This window comes from Megascapheus bottae, chromosome 17, assembly GCF_031878675.1.
Source record: "Megascapheus bottae isolate mThoBot1 chromosome 17, mThoBot2.hap1, whole genome shotgun sequence".
In the NCBI taxonomy this organism is placed as follows: domain Eukaryota; kingdom Metazoa; phylum Chordata; class Mammalia; order Rodentia; family Geomyidae; genus Megascapheus; species Megascapheus bottae.
This window is the reverse complement of record NC_143525.1, coordinates 10,736,686-10,754,359: the sequence shown is the minus strand read 5'-3', so window position 1 is coordinate 10,754,359 and position 17,674 is coordinate 10,736,686. Positions and strand designations below refer to the sequence as shown.

General features: G+C 41.2%; 1 protein-coding gene across 5 annotated transcripts in view; it reads right to left on the bottom strand.

Annotated features, from left to right (window-relative positions):
• Myh10 (myosin heavy chain 10) overlaps positions 1 to 17,674 on the bottom strand; it is a 130,369-nt gene that overhangs the window by 47,349 nt on the left and 65,346 nt on the right. For all 5 annotated transcript variants that reach the window (XM_090349580.1, XM_090349582.1, XM_090349581.1 and 2 more), the window contains 7 exons: positions 17,325 to 17,423; positions 14,919 to 15,062; positions 14,608 to 14,703; positions 10,984 to 11,102; positions 10,160 to 10,312; positions 4,114 to 4,287; positions 193 to 366 (listed from right to left, as the gene is read on the bottom strand). In XM_090349580.1, coding sequence (XP_090205706.1) covers positions 193 to 366; positions 4,114 to 4,287; positions 10,160 to 10,312; positions 10,984 to 11,102; positions 14,608 to 14,703; positions 14,919 to 15,062; positions 17,325 to 17,423 — 959 coding nt within the window. The remainder of the gene's footprint in view (positions 1 to 192; positions 367 to 4,113; positions 4,288 to 10,159; positions 10,313 to 10,983; positions 11,103 to 14,607; positions 14,704 to 14,918; positions 15,063 to 17,324; positions 17,424 to 17,674) is intronic.

Here is a 17,674-nt window from a genome sequence, read left to right as displayed (position 1 = left end):
TTTTGGGGGTTGACTCATAGACTTTCCTGCCCTCAGATCTTAGCCTTCTGAATTAGGAAAACAGGTGTGAGCTACCAGTGCTTGGATAAGCATGTGTAAATGTTTATCACTTTTGTGATTCTTTCAAAAATTGCAGCAAAGTCACAAACAGAGAAAGTGCTACGAGCAAGTCTTTTCTAACAGGATTCTTACCTTTCCTGCATAATGTATAATACAAAAATCAGCTTTGTCTTTAAGTTGCCGAGGTTTCTGAAACTTGGAGTGGGAACCTTGCTCTTGAACCAGCTTTTCAACAAAGGTTTTATCCGTGGCTTTAGGGAACCAGCACTCTTCATCCAGAAGGGCCAGCACACCAGGTGGGTTGGCCTAGAAGCAAGAGGCAAGGACAAGGCTTACATGACTCCAGCACCACTAGGTTTAACATTTTAACTCCATGGTCATTAGAGCTGCTTGATAGGAACTAAAGGCCAAACTGTGACAAGTTTATAATTTAAACATGGGATCCTATCAGTTAAGTACAGGTGAGAAAATAAATCAGTAATCTATCCAGTAAACTTTTTTTTTTTTTTTGCCGGTCCTGGGCTTGAGCTCAGGGCCTGAGCACTGTCCTTGGACTTTCTCAAGGCTAGAGCTCTACCACTTGAGCCACATCACCACTTCCGACTTTTTTCTATGTATGTGGTACCGAGGAATCGAACCTGGGTCTTCATGCATGCTAGGCAAGCACTTTAACCACTAGGCCAAACTCCCGGCCCCCTATCTAGTAAACTTTTTACTCTTTTTTATTTTTTTTGGCCAGTCCTGGGCTTGAGCTCAGGGCCTGAGCATTGTCCTTGGGTTTCTCAAGGTTAGAGCTCTACCTCTTGAGCCACAGCACCACTTCTGGCTTTTTTCTATGTATGTGGTACCCAGGAATTGAACCTGGGTCTTCAAACATGCTAGGCAAACACTCTGCCATTAGGCCAAACTCCCGGCCCAACTTTTTACTCTCGAACAGGCCTGGAGCTGTCTTTAAGTCTCCCTGTGCTCAAGGCTACTGCTCTACCACATGAGCCACAGAGCCACCTGCAGGTTTATTCTGAGTGGTTAGTTAGGGATATGAGTCTCACAGACTTTTCTGCCTGGGATGGCTTCAAACTGTGATCTTCAGATCTCAGCTGCCTGAGTAGCTAGGATTACAGGTGTAAGCCATCTGGCCCAGTGAACTTTTAAATGATATGTCACACATACAGAGGCTCCTGAGAACAGCAAATAAAGAAATTGCTGTAAAACCCCAACTGACAGGCTGCTTGACCCTGTACATTCTAAGCAATTTAAGTTTCTGTTTAATTGATGATTAAATCAAATATATCACTTCATGTTTGGTAAAAGTTAAACCTATGATAATAAAAATGACTCATCACTTATATATTAAAAAAAAAATTGGGGCATTTATTTCATGCCAGTTCATTAGGAGTACAATGACAAAAGGCCTGGGTAAATCCAGACTCAGGAAGTAGGTCAGTAGTGATGGCTGTGGGGGTGGGGGGCGGTGGTGAGGGGGCAAGCTGACTGCTAAGGGATAGGAGGGTATTTGTGGGGTGTGGGGGGAGAATTAGAATTAGTGGTGACAGCTTCACAGCTTTATGAATATGTCCAAAACTAAAGAGCTGTAGCCACACAGGGCATATGTTATGGAGTATGAATACACCTTAATTGCTAAATAGAAAATAAATAAATGCCATACAGCTTGCCATTCTCTGGGGTGACTTACTTTTTGGAGGGAATGCCAACATGCAGACAGTGACTACCTACTTGCAGTGTTTCCGGGTCACCATTTATTGCCACCCTGCATTTATATGGGCACATGTGTGACAGAGACTGATGCTGGACCAGTTCTTCTTGAGCTCAGCTTTTGTGAACAGTCCTTTAGAATCCTCTATACTTATTACCAATACTAACTTAAAATGGACGTTACAATTAAGTATGATTTCAACAATGTAATACCATGATCAGAGAGAGGTGAGGGTTGATTGGAACAGCAGTGAAAGTAGAAGCTGAGGGAATCCTGTAGTGAGACTCTCACCCGCTGGCTCCCTCCTCTGAAAGAACCTTTGAGTTTCAGATCAGCTAACATAAAAGGAGAATTGGCATAAGCCAGGATTTTGTGCAGAGTGACAGGCTAACTTGATCTGTTGCTCAAGCATTAAGAAATGAAGCTCTAAATGAATGTTAAGATAATCAAATGTTCTTTTTTTTTCTTCTTCCCCTACCCTATTTTTTACATTTCTAATTCTCTCAAATGAAAATATTCCCAAGGTTCTGACACTGGATCCTAAACTCAAGTGTTTTTTCTTCCTAAGTTGAGTGATTTTGGTGATTTCAGGCTTCAGTCTCAAGATCTCTAGTCCTCATTTGTATTAACTGGGTATTTTAAAAGAGCTGCACACTTATGCATATATGTATGATGTAATTACCTTTATGAGATGCACAAATGTACTTTGTGTGTGTGTGTGTGTGTGTGTGTGTGTGTGTAAAACACTTTTGAACTGATAGGCTGACAGATTCGCCTGACACCACCTACTCCCATGTCAAGCGGAGTCTGGGCTTGTGAAGGATGAGGAAAGCCTGGCTTAATATGGGCAGGTGCGACCAGAGACCACTCTCAATGGTACCACAAGTGGGTATCATTTCACATGCTGTAGTTAAACTTCTTATCATCAATGGTTTTTTTTCTTTCTTTTCCTTTTCCTTTTTTTTTTATTGTCAATCCTGGGGCTTGACCTCAGGGCCTGAGCACTATCCTTGGGCTTTTTTTCTAGGCTAGTGCTCTACCACTTGAGCCACAGCACCACTTCTAGCTTTTTCCATGTATGTGGTACGGAGGAACAACCCAGGTTTTTGTGCATGCTAGGCAAGCACTCTACCATTAGGCAACACTCCCAGTCCTAATAGTTACATTTTTTAAAAAAATCATATTTTTAGCTAGGTGCTGATGATTCACACTTGTAATCCTAGCTATACAGAAGGCTGAGATCTGAGGATCATGGTTCAAAACGAGCCTGGACTGGAAATTCTGTGAGACTCTCATCTCTAATTAACCACCAGTAAGCAGAAAATGGTACTACGGCTCAAAGTGGTAGAACATTACCCTTGAGCAAAAAGAGTTCAGGGATAGCATCCAAGCACTGAGTTCAAGCCTCAGGACCAACAAAAAACAAAATCATTTCGTATTTCTATGTGTAAGTAGAGTAATCCTAAACTGAGGTAAGTAGTTAGTTAGCAGTAGACCTTGCTGCTTCCATCCCCTTTCTTAAGCAGTCTCTGCCTTATATAAAGATAACAAAGATAGGGAACAGAGAGATATTTTCCAAGTTTTAAGGGAAGAGCCTAGAAGTACCAGTGAGTGTTAGGAGGGTAGGAGGGAAGATGAAGAAGAAAAGAGGAACAGAGGCAAGAAGGGAGGGAAAAAAGGAAAGAATTCAATTATGCACTGTCCAGAAATTTCTAGGTATAAGTCCTATCTCCCCTAGTCCAGTACTGCAATTTATCTCAGGGCCTATGCACTATCCCTTAGCTTGTTCACTCAAGGCTGGTGCTCTACCATTTAAACCACAGATCCACGTCTGGCTTTCTGGTGGTTAATTAGAGAAGTCTCACAAATTTTCTTGCTCAAGGTGCCTCAAACCACAGTCCTCAGATCTCACTCAACTTTCTTAATAGCCAGGATTACAGGCCTGAGCCACTGGTCTTGGGCAGAAAATAATTTCTGATATTTTCTAAGATGGTTCCCTAAAAATGTATCTGCCAAAGAACCACCTGCCCCCAAAACTAACACTGAAGCTAATCTCCCCAACTAAAAACTAGACTTACAAGAGCAATCTTTACTTATTTCAGAAACAGACATGTTTGGTTCTTAGTTAAATAACTATTCCAAGAAAGGTGACTGATGGGGGTCCACACCTGTTTACAGGTGTGTGCTGACAGCTCGCTGTAATCTCTGCTCCACACCAGGGCAGGACAAAGGTATTGTATCCGAGTTCCACCTTCCCGGCCAATGTACACTAGAAAATTAATACCAAGCTTAAGGTTCTGTCTGAAGGAGATGGGAAGCCAGACAGGGAGGACACTCACAGGTCTCTCGATGAGGTCGATGCAGGGCTGCAGGTCCAGGCCGAAGTCGATGAAGTTCCACTCGATGCCCTCGCGCTGGTACTCCTCCTGCTCCAGGATGAACATGGTGTGGTTGAACAGCTGCTGCAGCTTCTCGTTGGTGTAGTTGATGCACAGCTGCTCGAAGGAGTTCAGCTACGTATGTCCAGTCATTGTCCAAACAGCGGGGAGGGGAAGGAATGCAGGAACAGTTAGCCCTCACTAACAATGACGCTAGGTATCGATGACATGATTGGTTTTATCCAATGTTAATGGCTGAGGGAGGGCTCTCTCAATTCACATTGTTGAATTACAAAAACATAAAATAGTATGTTAACTCAATAAACTGCCAATAAGACGCGTCAGTTCTTCTTAGTGAGCTGTCAGGGAGTAGAGATGAAGAAAAATATATGACAGAAAGTGAGAAAAAGGGGGCCGGGAGTTTGGCCTAGTGGTTAAAGTGCTTGCCTAGCATGCATGAAGACCCGGGTTCGATTCCTCGGTACCACATACATAGAAAAAAGCCAGAAGTGGTGCTGAGGCTCAAGTGGTAGAGCTCTAGCCTTGAGAAAGTCCAAGGACAGTGCTCAGGCTCTGAGCTCAAGCCCAGGACTGGCAAAAAAAAAAAAAAAAGAAAGTGAGAAAAAGAAGAGAGACTTGGAAAGGACAGAGCGTGGAGGCGACCAAGTGTCCAGGGGCTGTGAAGAACCTACAGAATACCTCAATCTTGTCCATTCTTGCTCTTTCTGGAGGCTGTAGACTCAAATCTGGGAAAGAATTGATTAAGAAGCATCTTTACCTCACAGGATTCCTTCTTTGAGCTCAGCCCAACCTGATACAGAATGTGTTTGGCACCTGTGAGACTCCAGATTGCTCTTTTTGGTCAGTCATGGGACTTGAACTCTAGGCCTGGGCACTATTTCTTGTGATTCTTCTGGAAAGTCTATGCATGTACAAATAAGTGTGTAATCTAGATTTTTTTGCGGGGGGAGAGAATCAGTTGTGGGGCTTGAACTTGGGGCCTGGGCATTGTCGCTGAGCTCTTCATCTCAAAGCTATCGCTCTACCACTTGAAACATAGCGCCACTTCCAGTTTTCTGGTAGTTAATAAGAGTCTCACAGACTTTTTGTGTCGGGGCTGGCTTTAAACCTCCATCCTCAGATCTCAGTCTCCTAAGTATCTAGGGTGACAGGTGTGGGCCATCAGCGCTCGGCTTCCAGATTGCTTTTCTAAGTCAGCCCATCCCTATCAAATGCCTGATCTTTGTCAATGCAGTACCCTTAATCAGTGAGTCTGAGCATCTTTCTGTTCCCGTTCCCTGAACTCTGCCCATTTTTCTATAGTGCTCCTGAGTGGATGATGGGATGGATGAATTAATGTGTCCTTTTGTTAAAGTAACAAAAATCACCCTGTATACCGTAAGTGCATAACCCTCACTCTGATGGTGGCTGTTCACATGAATAGTGTATACCCATAAATAACCCCTTTCATTATAAAAAGTGACTTGCAATTAGAGATGATTCAGTTTCTAAGGGATACACTCATGTCCTGGAAAGTCCTTACAAACTACTATGCTATGTCTTAAAACTAGGTTATACTGGGAGGGCGGAAGTAGGGGGATGGAACTGTGGTGTTTCTTGCTAAGCACATAGGGTATATCAGGGAAATATTTAGTTAAACACTCTGCTTATTTATGTTAATGTAAATAGATTTGGCTGAGCCTTAGGATCATGTCATGCCCCGATTAGAAAGGAGTATGTGATTTTTTTCCATCTTTTTAAAACTTAAATTTATTTATTATAAAGGTGATGTACAGAGGGATTACAATTACACATGTCAGGTAATAAGTTATGTGTTTATCTTTTTTTGTTTGTTTTTTATGGATATTAGTTAAAAAGGATAACCAGATAAAAAGAATGGATGGGTACACACACACACACACACACACACACACACACACACACACACGTTATATACATAGTAATAGTAGTAACCAACCATAATATATTTGGTGGAAGCTGAGAAAATCCTCACTTTTTTGAGGTAACATACTCCTGCTTCCCATTTCAATTATTTTGTTTATCTGTTCACCATTATTAGTTTGTGTATTTAGCAGTATTAAACTTGGGGCCTCATACATAGTGCTTTCAGCTTTCCCTCACTTTTAATTTTTTTATTAAAGAATTCATTAACATTGATTTTTACATCATATCTCAAATGACGTGTTTAACAAACAAGTATTCAAGAAGGGAATCTCTATATACAACCACTGGCACTTAAATTTTAGAACACAATTAAAATTAGGCTGAGGGTTTATATATCATAGATACATATTAATCTATGTAATAAAACATTATGTCTATAGAGTCATAAATTTTTATGCCTATGCAGTGTGTTTATATTTCCAATACCATGGCCATAGCATTGGGTATGCAAATATTGAGTCATCGCTCTTGTACTGTTTGGATCTAATAGCCACATATTAAGGATACCATGCGCCTTTTGTTCCTTTGGTCTTGACTTGTCTCACTCAACATGATTCGCTCTAGATTCATCCACTTCCCTGCAAATGCCATTATTTTATCTTGTCTGTTGGCTATGTAGAATTTTGTTGTGTGTGTGTATACACACACATATATATATACACATGTGATATATATCACATCACATCACATTTTCTGTATCCATTCATCTGCAGTAGGGCATCTGGATTGTTTCCATCGCCTGGCTATTGTGAATAGTGCAGAGATGAACATAGCTGAGCAGGTGACCTTATCATATTCTGGGTTATGATGTTCAGGGTAGATGCCCAGAAGAGGTATGGCGGGATTGTAGGGAAGATCGATTTTCAGTTCTTTAAGAATCTGCTTTCCAGAGTGGCCGAACTTGCTTACAATCCCACAAGCAGTGCAGTAGGGTTCCTTTTTCTCCACAATCCTGCCAGCATCTGTCATTGTCTTGAGTTCAGAATCTTGGCCATTCTGATTGGGGTAAGGTGATATCTTAGGTTTGTTTTTATTTGCATTTCCTTCATGACCATGGATGATGAGCATTTTCTCGTATGTTTTTCTGCCATTTTAACCTCTTCTTTTGATAAGTGTCTCTCTTTAGTTCCCTTGCCCATTTAGTGATTGGTTTGTTGGGTTTGGGGGGGGCAATTAATTTCTTGAATTCCCTGTAGATACTGGATATTAAGCATTTGTCTGATGTATTATTGGTAAATATCTTTTCCCGGTTGGTTGGTGTCTTTCTATGTTAGTAGCTATGTTTTTATCTGTGCAGAAACTTTTTATTTGTAGGTAGTCCCATTTTATCGAGTCTCTCTCCAATCTGTTGTGACCCTGGGACTCTGTTCAGGAAGTTTTTGCCTGTGCCTATGAGTTCCAGTGTCTCTCTCCAACTTTATCGTGTAGCAGTTTCAAGGTTTCCGGTTTGACATTGAGGTCTTTGATCCATTTTGAGTTAATGCTTGTGCATGGCGAAAGGCTAGGGTCAATTTTTAGTTTTCTGGATGTGGCTGCCCAGTTTTGCCAGCACCAATAATTGAATAGGTTGTGTTTATTCCACTGTATATCTTTGGCTCCTTTGTGAAATACAAGTTAACTATGGGTACATGGTTTTATTTCTGGATCTTCTATTCTGTTCCATTGATCTTCTGGTCTATTTTTGTGCCAGTACCATGCTGTTTTTGTTATTATGGCTCTATAGTAGAGTTTGAAGTCTGGTATTGTAATACCACCAACATTGCTCTTTTTGCTTAGAATTGTTTTTGCTATTCTAGGTCTTTTCTTGTACCATATGAACCTTTGGATTATACCTTCTATTTCAGTAAAGAATGTCTTTGGGATTTTAATGGGGATTGCACTGAATTTGTATATCAATTTTGGCAGTATGGCCATTTTTACTGTATTGGTTCTCCTTACCCACGAGCATGGGATATCTTTACATTTCTTGGTATGCTCTTTAATTTCTTTTGTTAGGCTTTTATAGTTTTCATTAAAGAATTCCTTTACATCTTTGGTTAAGTTAATTCCTAAGTATTTTATTCTTTTGGGGGCTATTGCAAATGGGATCATTTTCTTGATTTAAAAAAATATACCTGTCTTTCATATTAACTATATATATATATATATATATATTTTTTTTTTTTTTTTTGGCCAGTCCTGGGCTTGAGCTCAGGGCCTGAGCACTGTCCTTGGACTTTCTCAAGGCTAGAGCTCTACCACTTGAGCCTCAGCACCACTTCCGGCTTTTTTCTATGTATGTGGTACCGAGGAATCGAACCTGGGTCTTCATGCATGCTAGGCAAGCACTTTAACCACTAGGCCAAACTCCCGGTCCCTCATATTAACTATATTTTAAAATAATTTTTTTAGTGTGTGTGGGGGGGGGTGCTGGAGCTTGAACCGAGTCTCACGTACTTTACCACTTAGCTACATCCCTAGCCCAACGTGACTGGATGTTTTATTTAGGCAGTACTGGAATCTGAACTTTGGGGTTCATGCTGTCTAGCCAAGTTCTCTACCATTTGAGTTATACCCCTAACCCAGCAACTGACTTTTTAAGAAAACTGGTAATGCATGGTATAAAATCTGAAATGGACAAAGAGCCACACTAAAGTCAGTCTTGCCTCAGTCTCACACATTTGCCTATGATCACCTGTGTCACTTATTTCTGGAAATAGTCTATGCATGTACAAATAAGTATATAATCTAGAATTTTTATGGGAGGGGAGGAGGCTCAGTTGTGGAGTTGAACTTGGGGCCTGGGCGCTGTCCCAGAGCTCTTTTTGCTTAAGGCTCACACTCTACCACTTCGAGCCACACTACCACTTCTGGTTTTCTGGTGGTTAGATGGAGATAAAAGTCACATGGACTTTCTAGCCAAGGCTAGAACTGATTGGAAAGACCCACCTTTAATTTTAGGAAATTCAAACAATTTCAAAGTAATTTTAGAAAATGTTACTCTCTCAAAGTTCTTAAAAGATTTTAAAGAAATATGTGAAATGTACAGACAAGTCCTGGAAAGATTACACTTCCATGGTATTACATTTACTTGTTGAGAACAGAGTATTACTCCTTGTTTTTTTGTTTTTTTTTTTGACCATATGAGACATGAACTATATGGTAATAGTTCAACTATCGTGGTGATATATTACAGCATTTTTTTAGCATTGCAATGGCAGGCTATGTAGATAAAGATGGTTAATGTCAGAGATGTTTTAGTTTTTATGAGGACAGAGACAACATTCGAAAGGGGTTCATTTTAAAACTAAGGCAATTTAGTACCCTCTAGTAGCTAAAGTAACAGATGGGTCACAAGAGGTAGTAAGTTAATATTTTTATTTGCTATATAGTCTACTAAAGAAGAATGACAAACTACCTTGAAATGTGGTTTCTACTTGCATCTAAGTTAAAAAGATACTGATTTTTAGAAACAACATTCTATCAGCTTCTCCACACATCTGCAGCAAGAATGTGACCCCAGACCTCTGTATGTCTCCATGGTGAGTGTTTGGGACTAGATGCATGGTGCGACGTATGTAACCTTATAGGACACACACAACCTCAGTGCAGCACCTGTGCCTGGCCGCCCTCACTCTGCCCCTGCTCTGCCACTTGGTCTTCTTCACGATGTTACCTCTACTTCGAACCCATATTACCCTCCATGTCTTTGACTCCCATCCCTCCTTGTTCAGCTATGTTTAGACATCCTGGCTTGCCAGCAGTTCCTATGCTTTTGACAAATATTTTCTCATATAGAGGCAACTGGATTCCTACTTGCACCAGGAGGGCATTCTGAAGGTGACAGCCTTTCACTGGATTACTCACACACTTGCTGGTGAAACTGAGAAGCCATTATTTGCCTTAATTGTTTCACTCTACTAGAGTGGCCAGTATTATATCTATTTGTTATCACATTCCTAGCATCTGGAACCAGACCCGATTCATAATGAGCCTGAACATTTGTTAAAGAACAAACAACAGTGAAGAAGAGAAGAGAAGGGAGGGAGAGAAGGAGAAATACCTCGAAAATCTCAAATCCAGCAATATCCAGGATTCCAATGAAAGATGCTCCCTGTCGTTTGGTCCTATCCAGAGCTTTATTGATACGGTGAACGAGCCAGCGGAAGAGCCGCTCATAGGTAGCCTTCGCCAATGCTTCTACTGCAAAATCTGCCTACAATTAGATAACATTAACCTTACATCCTGGAAATAAACTCAAAGAAGCATTAGTGGCTGTCATATAGAGTTGAATGTTACATAGTGTCAAAAAAAACCAAACCCTAAAATGACATCTATTGCTCAATTACATTTCAGTTTTACACATTAATATAGTATTAATACCATTAAATGACAATGGGATAATGACTTTGTGGGGCAAGGGGGGGGGAAGGGCAAAGATGCCCAGGAGAACTAACCTCCTCTCTTGGCCCTAGCTTGGTCAGCTGGCACTTTGCCACAGAAAAAAATCACCTTCTAATCTTCTTGGTCAAAGCCACTAGTATACTTCTTAAAGCTGTCCATAGCTAAACAGGAACTGTAAGCCCTCCGCTCTTGCTGATTGGCCACTCAACATAGGGATAAGGGAGATGAGCAAAGGCCTCTCTGCTGGTTCGGCCCTTAAAGTACTCATTTGTCAGTTGGGTTGTTGGTCCATACTTGGGAAAACCTGATGTTGCAAATTTACTTTAAATATGTTAGAGGGAAAAAATTATTCATTTACCACCAAGATACATCCATATGTTCGAATTTTATGGATTCAGTCTGTTACATGGCAAATAGAGTATCAAATGACTGTCGTTTATCACTTCAACATGGGTGCAATTAAAAAGGTAACATTGAACTTACTTGTTCTTTGGTCTGGGCTTTCTGCACATAGTCTCGGCCCACCTTGATTCGGGGGGTGAGGATAGCCCGAGTAAACTCCATCACATTCATCCCAAGTAGGTGGCAGAGCTTCTGTGCAACTGAAGCAGAAAAGTCCCTCGTATACTACACATCTACTCACGATCAAATCATAACACTCAACAGACATTTGAAACAAACCCTAGTTACCATTCAGCTACACAAAGGAAAAAAGAAAAGGCTTGAAGTTGAACAGAGTGTTATGCCAGATAAAAAATACCTTCCAAGCTGGGCGCAGTGGCTCACACCTGTAATCCTAGCTACTCAGGAGGCTGAGATCTGAGGACCAAGGTTCAAAGCCAGCCTGGGCACAAAAAGACCTGAGACTCTTATCTCCAATTAACCTCTGGAAAATAGGAAATGGGGCTAAGCTCAAGGGTAAGGTGGTATTCTTGAGCTGAAGAGCTCAGAGACAGCACCCAGGCCAAGTTAAAGCCCCATGACCTTCCAGGGAGGGGGTGGGGGAAGGGAAACGGGGACAAAAACATGAGAAGGGGTATCAATGTGTGAGAAGTAATGCACCTATACCTGACAAATGTAACTAATCTCTCTATACATTATCCTGACCAAAAAAAAAAAAAAAATCTTCCACTTCTTACGGATGAACAACATGCCTATTCTCAAGCTAAGAGAGGTCAAGTCAGTATCTGTCCCTACAAGTATATTCTGATCCTCATCTGCCCATGGGATATTATATTTTTTGTTGATCTTGGGCCTTGAACCTGGGTCTTTATGCATGCTAGGCAAGCACTCTACCACTAGGCCAGTCCCTAAGCGTTTTTTGCTCAAGGCCAGTGCTCTACCACTTTGAGGCAAAGCTCTACTTCTGGGTTTCTAGTGGTTAAGTGGAGATAACAGTCTCACAGACGTTCTTGCCCAGGCTGGCTTCAAATTGTGATCCTCAGATCTTAGCTAGGATTATAGACACGAGCCACTAGTGCCTGGTGGGATATTGTATTTTATATCCACATTATACTAATACATAGTAATCTTAGATGGCTCTATCTAAAGTTACACTTACAACCACATAAGAGCTCTATGAAGACAAAAGTCCACGTACAATCTCACTTCTCTGACTCAAAGATGCACAGAAGACTCCTGAAGGTCAGAAGCACTAGGATAATGAGCTAGGACAAATGTGATCCGGAAATGGTGACCATGACCATGCAGGGAAGCTAGGCAAGTCCTTACAAGCACCACACTGAGTAAAAGGGTTAGCAAGTTGGTTATTTAAAAGAATGACTACTTGAAGGGTAGGTGATGTGACTTAAGTCCACTTTGACAGGCTTGTGGGACACAGTGGCTGTCCCAGGAAGCAGAGGTGACCTGGGGGGAGGGGACAAACATTCAGAACAGCAGAGGGGACTCCAAACCAATAGAGAAGCAAGCAAGACCTTAGCAAGACCTTATCTTGGATAAGGTCTCATTAGATAGCCAAGGTGGCCTGGAATTCACTATTCTCCTGCCTCTGTCTTCTGAGTGCTGGGATTACAGTTGGCATTGTCATATTTAGTAAAAAAAAAAATACTGTTTTGAGCCAGGCCCTAGTAGCTCATGCCTGTAATCCTAGCTACTCAGGAGGCTGAGATCTGAGGATCTCGGTTCAAAGCCAGCTAGGGCAGAAAGTCTGTGAGTCTCTTATCTCCAGTTAATGACCAGAAAAACCAGAAGTGGAGCTGTGGCTCAAGTAGTAGAGCACTAGCCTTGAGCTGAAGAAGAGCTCAGGGACAGCACCCAGGCCCAGAGTTCAAGCTCCACGACTACCAAAACAAACAAAAAAACCCCACTTTGGTTTGCAAACTTTTTGTTCCTAACATCAATTTAAATCCTCCCCCTTCCCTACCCCCTTTTCTTGTTCTGACTTTTTTGTGTGAGTCCTGGGGCTTAAACATGAGGGCCTGAGCCTTTTGGCTTTGAAATATGATCCTCAGATCCCAGTCTCCTGAGTAGCTAGGATTACAGGTGCGATCCACTGGTGTACAGCTTAAATCTATTTTTAACATTTAAAAACAGGAAGATTTCTTATCAAAATATAATTTCCAACTTTCTTTGAAACACTAGACTTATTTTCCTGACAAGGTTGAAACTGGTGAGGCCTGAGGAACTATAGCTTTCTTCCAGACAAGCTGCATGGTCTCCTGCAGCTGAGTTCCTGTCTTTTCTATTTCTCCTAAGACAATGGCCACTGCTGTCCTCTGTCCTCCACTGTTCTTCCTTCAGCTAGGGTACTGGGTTGGCCATTTTGATCAAGAGTTCCTTGGGGACAGCAGATGAATGAATAAAGAAAATGTAATATACATATATATGTATATGTATATACACAATAGAATATTATATAGCCATAAAGAAAAACAAAATCCTGTCATCTGCAAGAAAATGGGTGAAAATGGAGTGAGGCATGCCATCTCTAAAAATCAGATTGTTCATATCTGGAAGCTAGCCCTGGAAGACAAGCATATTCATGGACATGAATACACACACACAATGTATATATACACACACATATGTATACATACTTTTATGCTTATATACATACCATGTGTGTATATATACACACACATACTTTGGATGTATATGAATAAATACTTAGTATAATACTAAGGGACCACTTAGGAGAAGAGGAAAAGGAAAAACAGAGGGTGGATAATTCTGCAATGCATTGCAATTACATATGAAAACCGCATAAAGAACCTTAATGAAAATTGTTGATTGCTGAGGGAGTGGTTGGCTCATGCCTGTAATCCTAGCTACTCAGGAGGCTGGAATCTGAGGACTGTGGTTCAAAGTCAGGAAAGTTCATGGGACTCTTATTTCCAATAAACTATGTAAAAAAGAAAAGAGCTAGAAGTGGTGCTGTGGCTCAGTGGTAGAGTGAATGAAAAAGCTCAGGGACAGAGCCCAGGCCAAGAGTTCAAGCACTATGACCCACAAAACAAAGCAATTGATCAATAGAAGGTTGGAAGGAGAAGAGAAAGGCTCTGTTGGATGGAGTGGATACTAGCAGGTGGAGGCTGAGCTAACAGAGGGTAAATAAGGATGAATATGGTCAAAGGAGATTCAGCATATGAACACAGAATAATAAGACCTGTGGAAATTGTTTTAGACAGACCTAAGGGAGCAGGGAGAGTGGTAGAGGTGTAAGACGGATTGGAATACATTGCAAACGTGTGGAAATTATCACAAGGAAAGGCCTGTATCTTCGAGTAACTAATGCATGCTAACTTAAAAACTCCTGGAGAGTTGGGTGCCAATGGCTCACACCTGTAATCCTACCTACTCAGGAGACTGAGATATGAGGATTGTGATTTGAAACCAGCCCATGCAGGGAAGGATGTAAGACTGTTATCTCTTAACTACCAAAGAGCCGAAAGCGGAGCTGTGACTCCAGTGGGAGAGCACTAGTTTTGAGACAAAAAGCTCAGGGACAGTGCCCAGGCCCTGAGTGCAAACTGTAGGACCAGCACAAAACACAACACATTTCTGGGGAAGTGTGAGATGCTGCCATGTATTCTTGGAGAGTATGACAGGCCACAGAAATAGAAATAAAATCAGTATTCATCGGCTTACCTGTATTTTCTGGCATGGAAGCTTGATCCGTATTTCTCTCCTTTTTGAAAGAAATATTTCCAAACTGTAGCACTGAAGATACAACTTTAAGCATTGCTTCATTTTGAAAGGGGAAAAAAAAAAAGAAAAAAAATCCATCAAAAAAGTAATAGATACATTTTCATACTTTGTGTTAAACATTAGCTCTATCAAACTCCATGAATTTCCTAAAATTAAAGGTGGGTCTTTCCAATCAGTTCTAGCCTAGCTAATTTACCCCCAATTCATACACTCATGAGAGGGAAGGCGAGTCTCAGGGGAGTCACACGTACACAGAATCTCCTCGTGGGAGAAGCCCATTATGTGCATGGCTTCCATAGTCTCCTGAAAGTTATCCTTGTCCTGCTGGCCAGGAATGGGAATGTAGCCATTGGAGAGAAATCTGTAGTTACTAAATCCTTCAAGGAGTAAATCCGCTGGAAGGAAACAGAAGAGAATACAATTTAACAGAAGAAAGTGCCTAAGTATCAAGACATCACAGGACATAGGCTCTTCCACGCAAGTCCTTCCCAGCAGGTACATTTCCTGGTTAGTACTGTCCTGTAAACCCATAAACATATACGACTTCCCCCCAACCTGTACCGGAAAAAGGAAAGGAGGGAACAATGCAAAAATCTCAGCAGGAGTTTTTAGAACTGTGCTCTGAACAATATGATAATTCATTGGAAGTTGGATGGCTGGGAAGTGACTCAGTTTTCCAGGAAGCTTTATTCTAGATTTAAATGGTCATCTTCTGAAGGAAAGCTTTTAAACTCATTCTCTGCATTTCTATCCTACCCCCCAGCTTCCCTGGGTGGTTCTGGGGCTTGAACTAAGGACCTGAGCACGTCCCTGAACTTTTGAGCTCAAGGCTGGTGTGATACCACTGGAGCCAGAACTCCATTTTTGGTTGTTGTTGTTGGGGTTTTTTTTGGTGGTTAATTGGAAATGAGTCTTGTGAACTTTCCTGCCTGCCTGACTTCAAACTGTGATCCTCAGGTCTCAGCCTCCTGAGTAGCAACCAGTGGCCTGGCTGTGTATCCCTTAGTAAGTGTTCTGTATCAAACATCCCGAGGTCTGTATGTAAGCTTCCATGAACATAAGAAAGACAGGACGTAGAACGTCTGGGTGCAGACAAGCAAGTCTGAGCCTGTAAAGGCCTTCAAGTACTTTCTCTAAGCTGATTTGTGAGGCTAGGGGAACAAACTGAGGACTTCATGCATTCAAGCATGAGCTCTGCCACTGAATTCCCAGCTCGCAAGCCACTGTGTACATTGTATTGCTGCCTTGCCATTAGGGATGGCACCAGTAACTATTTACTCTTCCGACAAAAATGCACACTGATGCACAAAGATGTTATCAAATAGATGGGGTGATTTGTCCCTAGGACAGATGCACACATGTACACCCAGCTTTCCCCTTAGAAAACTCTCTTGTTGTGCTGTTTCCATGGTCTCTCCTTTCTCCAATTCTTACTGACAGCATTTCTGACTTGCGTTAGGAATTGTCTGCGTTCCTATTTATTCCATGTTAACATAATATCCTAGTTATGGTGCCCTCCACCGCAAAATTTAAGGATTTTTATTCTCTTCATATTGCATAATCTTGACTTTTCAGTCCTTCCCTAGGAATTGCTGTTTGTTGCTTAGTATTTTCCCCTACAGGTCTTTCTCTAATTTCTGGGCTCAATGAGTTCACAGATGCATGTGAGTAACTAAGGCCCATATTCCATGAAACACTATGTATGTGTCTGCTGTCAAAACCAGATAGTAACCACATAAACAATACAGGATTGGGGCTCAGGAGAGACGGGGGAACTGGAAGTCATGTTTTTTCTCCATTATTCTTTTTTTTTTCACTTTGATATCACTTTATTTCCTCTTGATAAATTTATCTTTAATGTTTTTTTATTTAAAGAATTTAATAACATTGATTTTTACATGTTTCAAATGATATGTTTAACAAATAAGTGTTCAAGAATCTCTCCATTATTCTTTATTCAGCAAAACTCTCATCCTGATTAGAAGAATGCTTTGTCCCTTGCCCAGCTCAGCTCTTCCAAGCCTGTGACTCATGATAATCCAACAAATATACCATCAGTTCTTCCTTTTCTGTCCTTCCCCTCTCTCCTCCTTCCCTCTGTCCCTCTCTTTCTCTTTCTCTCCCTCCCTCCCCCTCTCTTTCTTCTTGGTACTGGTCCTGGAGCTTTAATTACAGGGGTGAACCACTGGAACCTGGCACCAGACTTTCTATAAGAGTGAGACCATTTATACATTTACTTACAAATCTAGGAAGATAAGTCTTTTATTCTACTACTTTATTCAGTAATTTTTTTTCTTACTTTTCCATCTACAAATGTTGAAACAGAATTTGATAAAAATGTACCATTTGTCTTTGAACCTATATTTTTGTAAAACAACAACAACAACAACAAAAAACACCAAAACCCAAAAAACAAAGTTCAAAAGCTAAAATGACACTCACATACTTGCCATTCCAAGTACTTTCCCTGTGGTCTAGAATTTCAATTCCATGTTCATTCTCATGGTTTAATAGCTGGATATGTGGGGCCTGTGTGTGTCCATGTGCACGTGGGCATGCACATGCGCGTGTGTAAAACTGTTCTCCATCAGTGAAACCTACAATATTACACAAAGCTCCTCAGCGGAATGAGAAGAGTAAAAGGCCTGATCACTTACACTTAAGGTGTTCTCCAGCTCCAGACAATAGCTGGTAAAAGATATGAAAAGTACGCTCATCCTTTGCCTGACGAACAGCACGAGACTTTTCCAGAAGGTCTGAGCAGAGATGCTTAAGGAATAACTACTACAAGGAGTCTTCGTTCTACACAAACTGAATTTGAAAAAATGTCTTCTTTCATAGATCTACGTCAGCTATGCTAGAGCAAACCCTTCTAAAGCATTGTATGTGAGAAAAAATAAAAAACAAAACATATGCAACTTACGTTCCTTAGCTATCCAGTGTCACTGGGCTGGGAGAGAGGAAGGAAGGAAAGAAGGAAGGAAGGGAGGGAAGGAGGGAGAGAAGA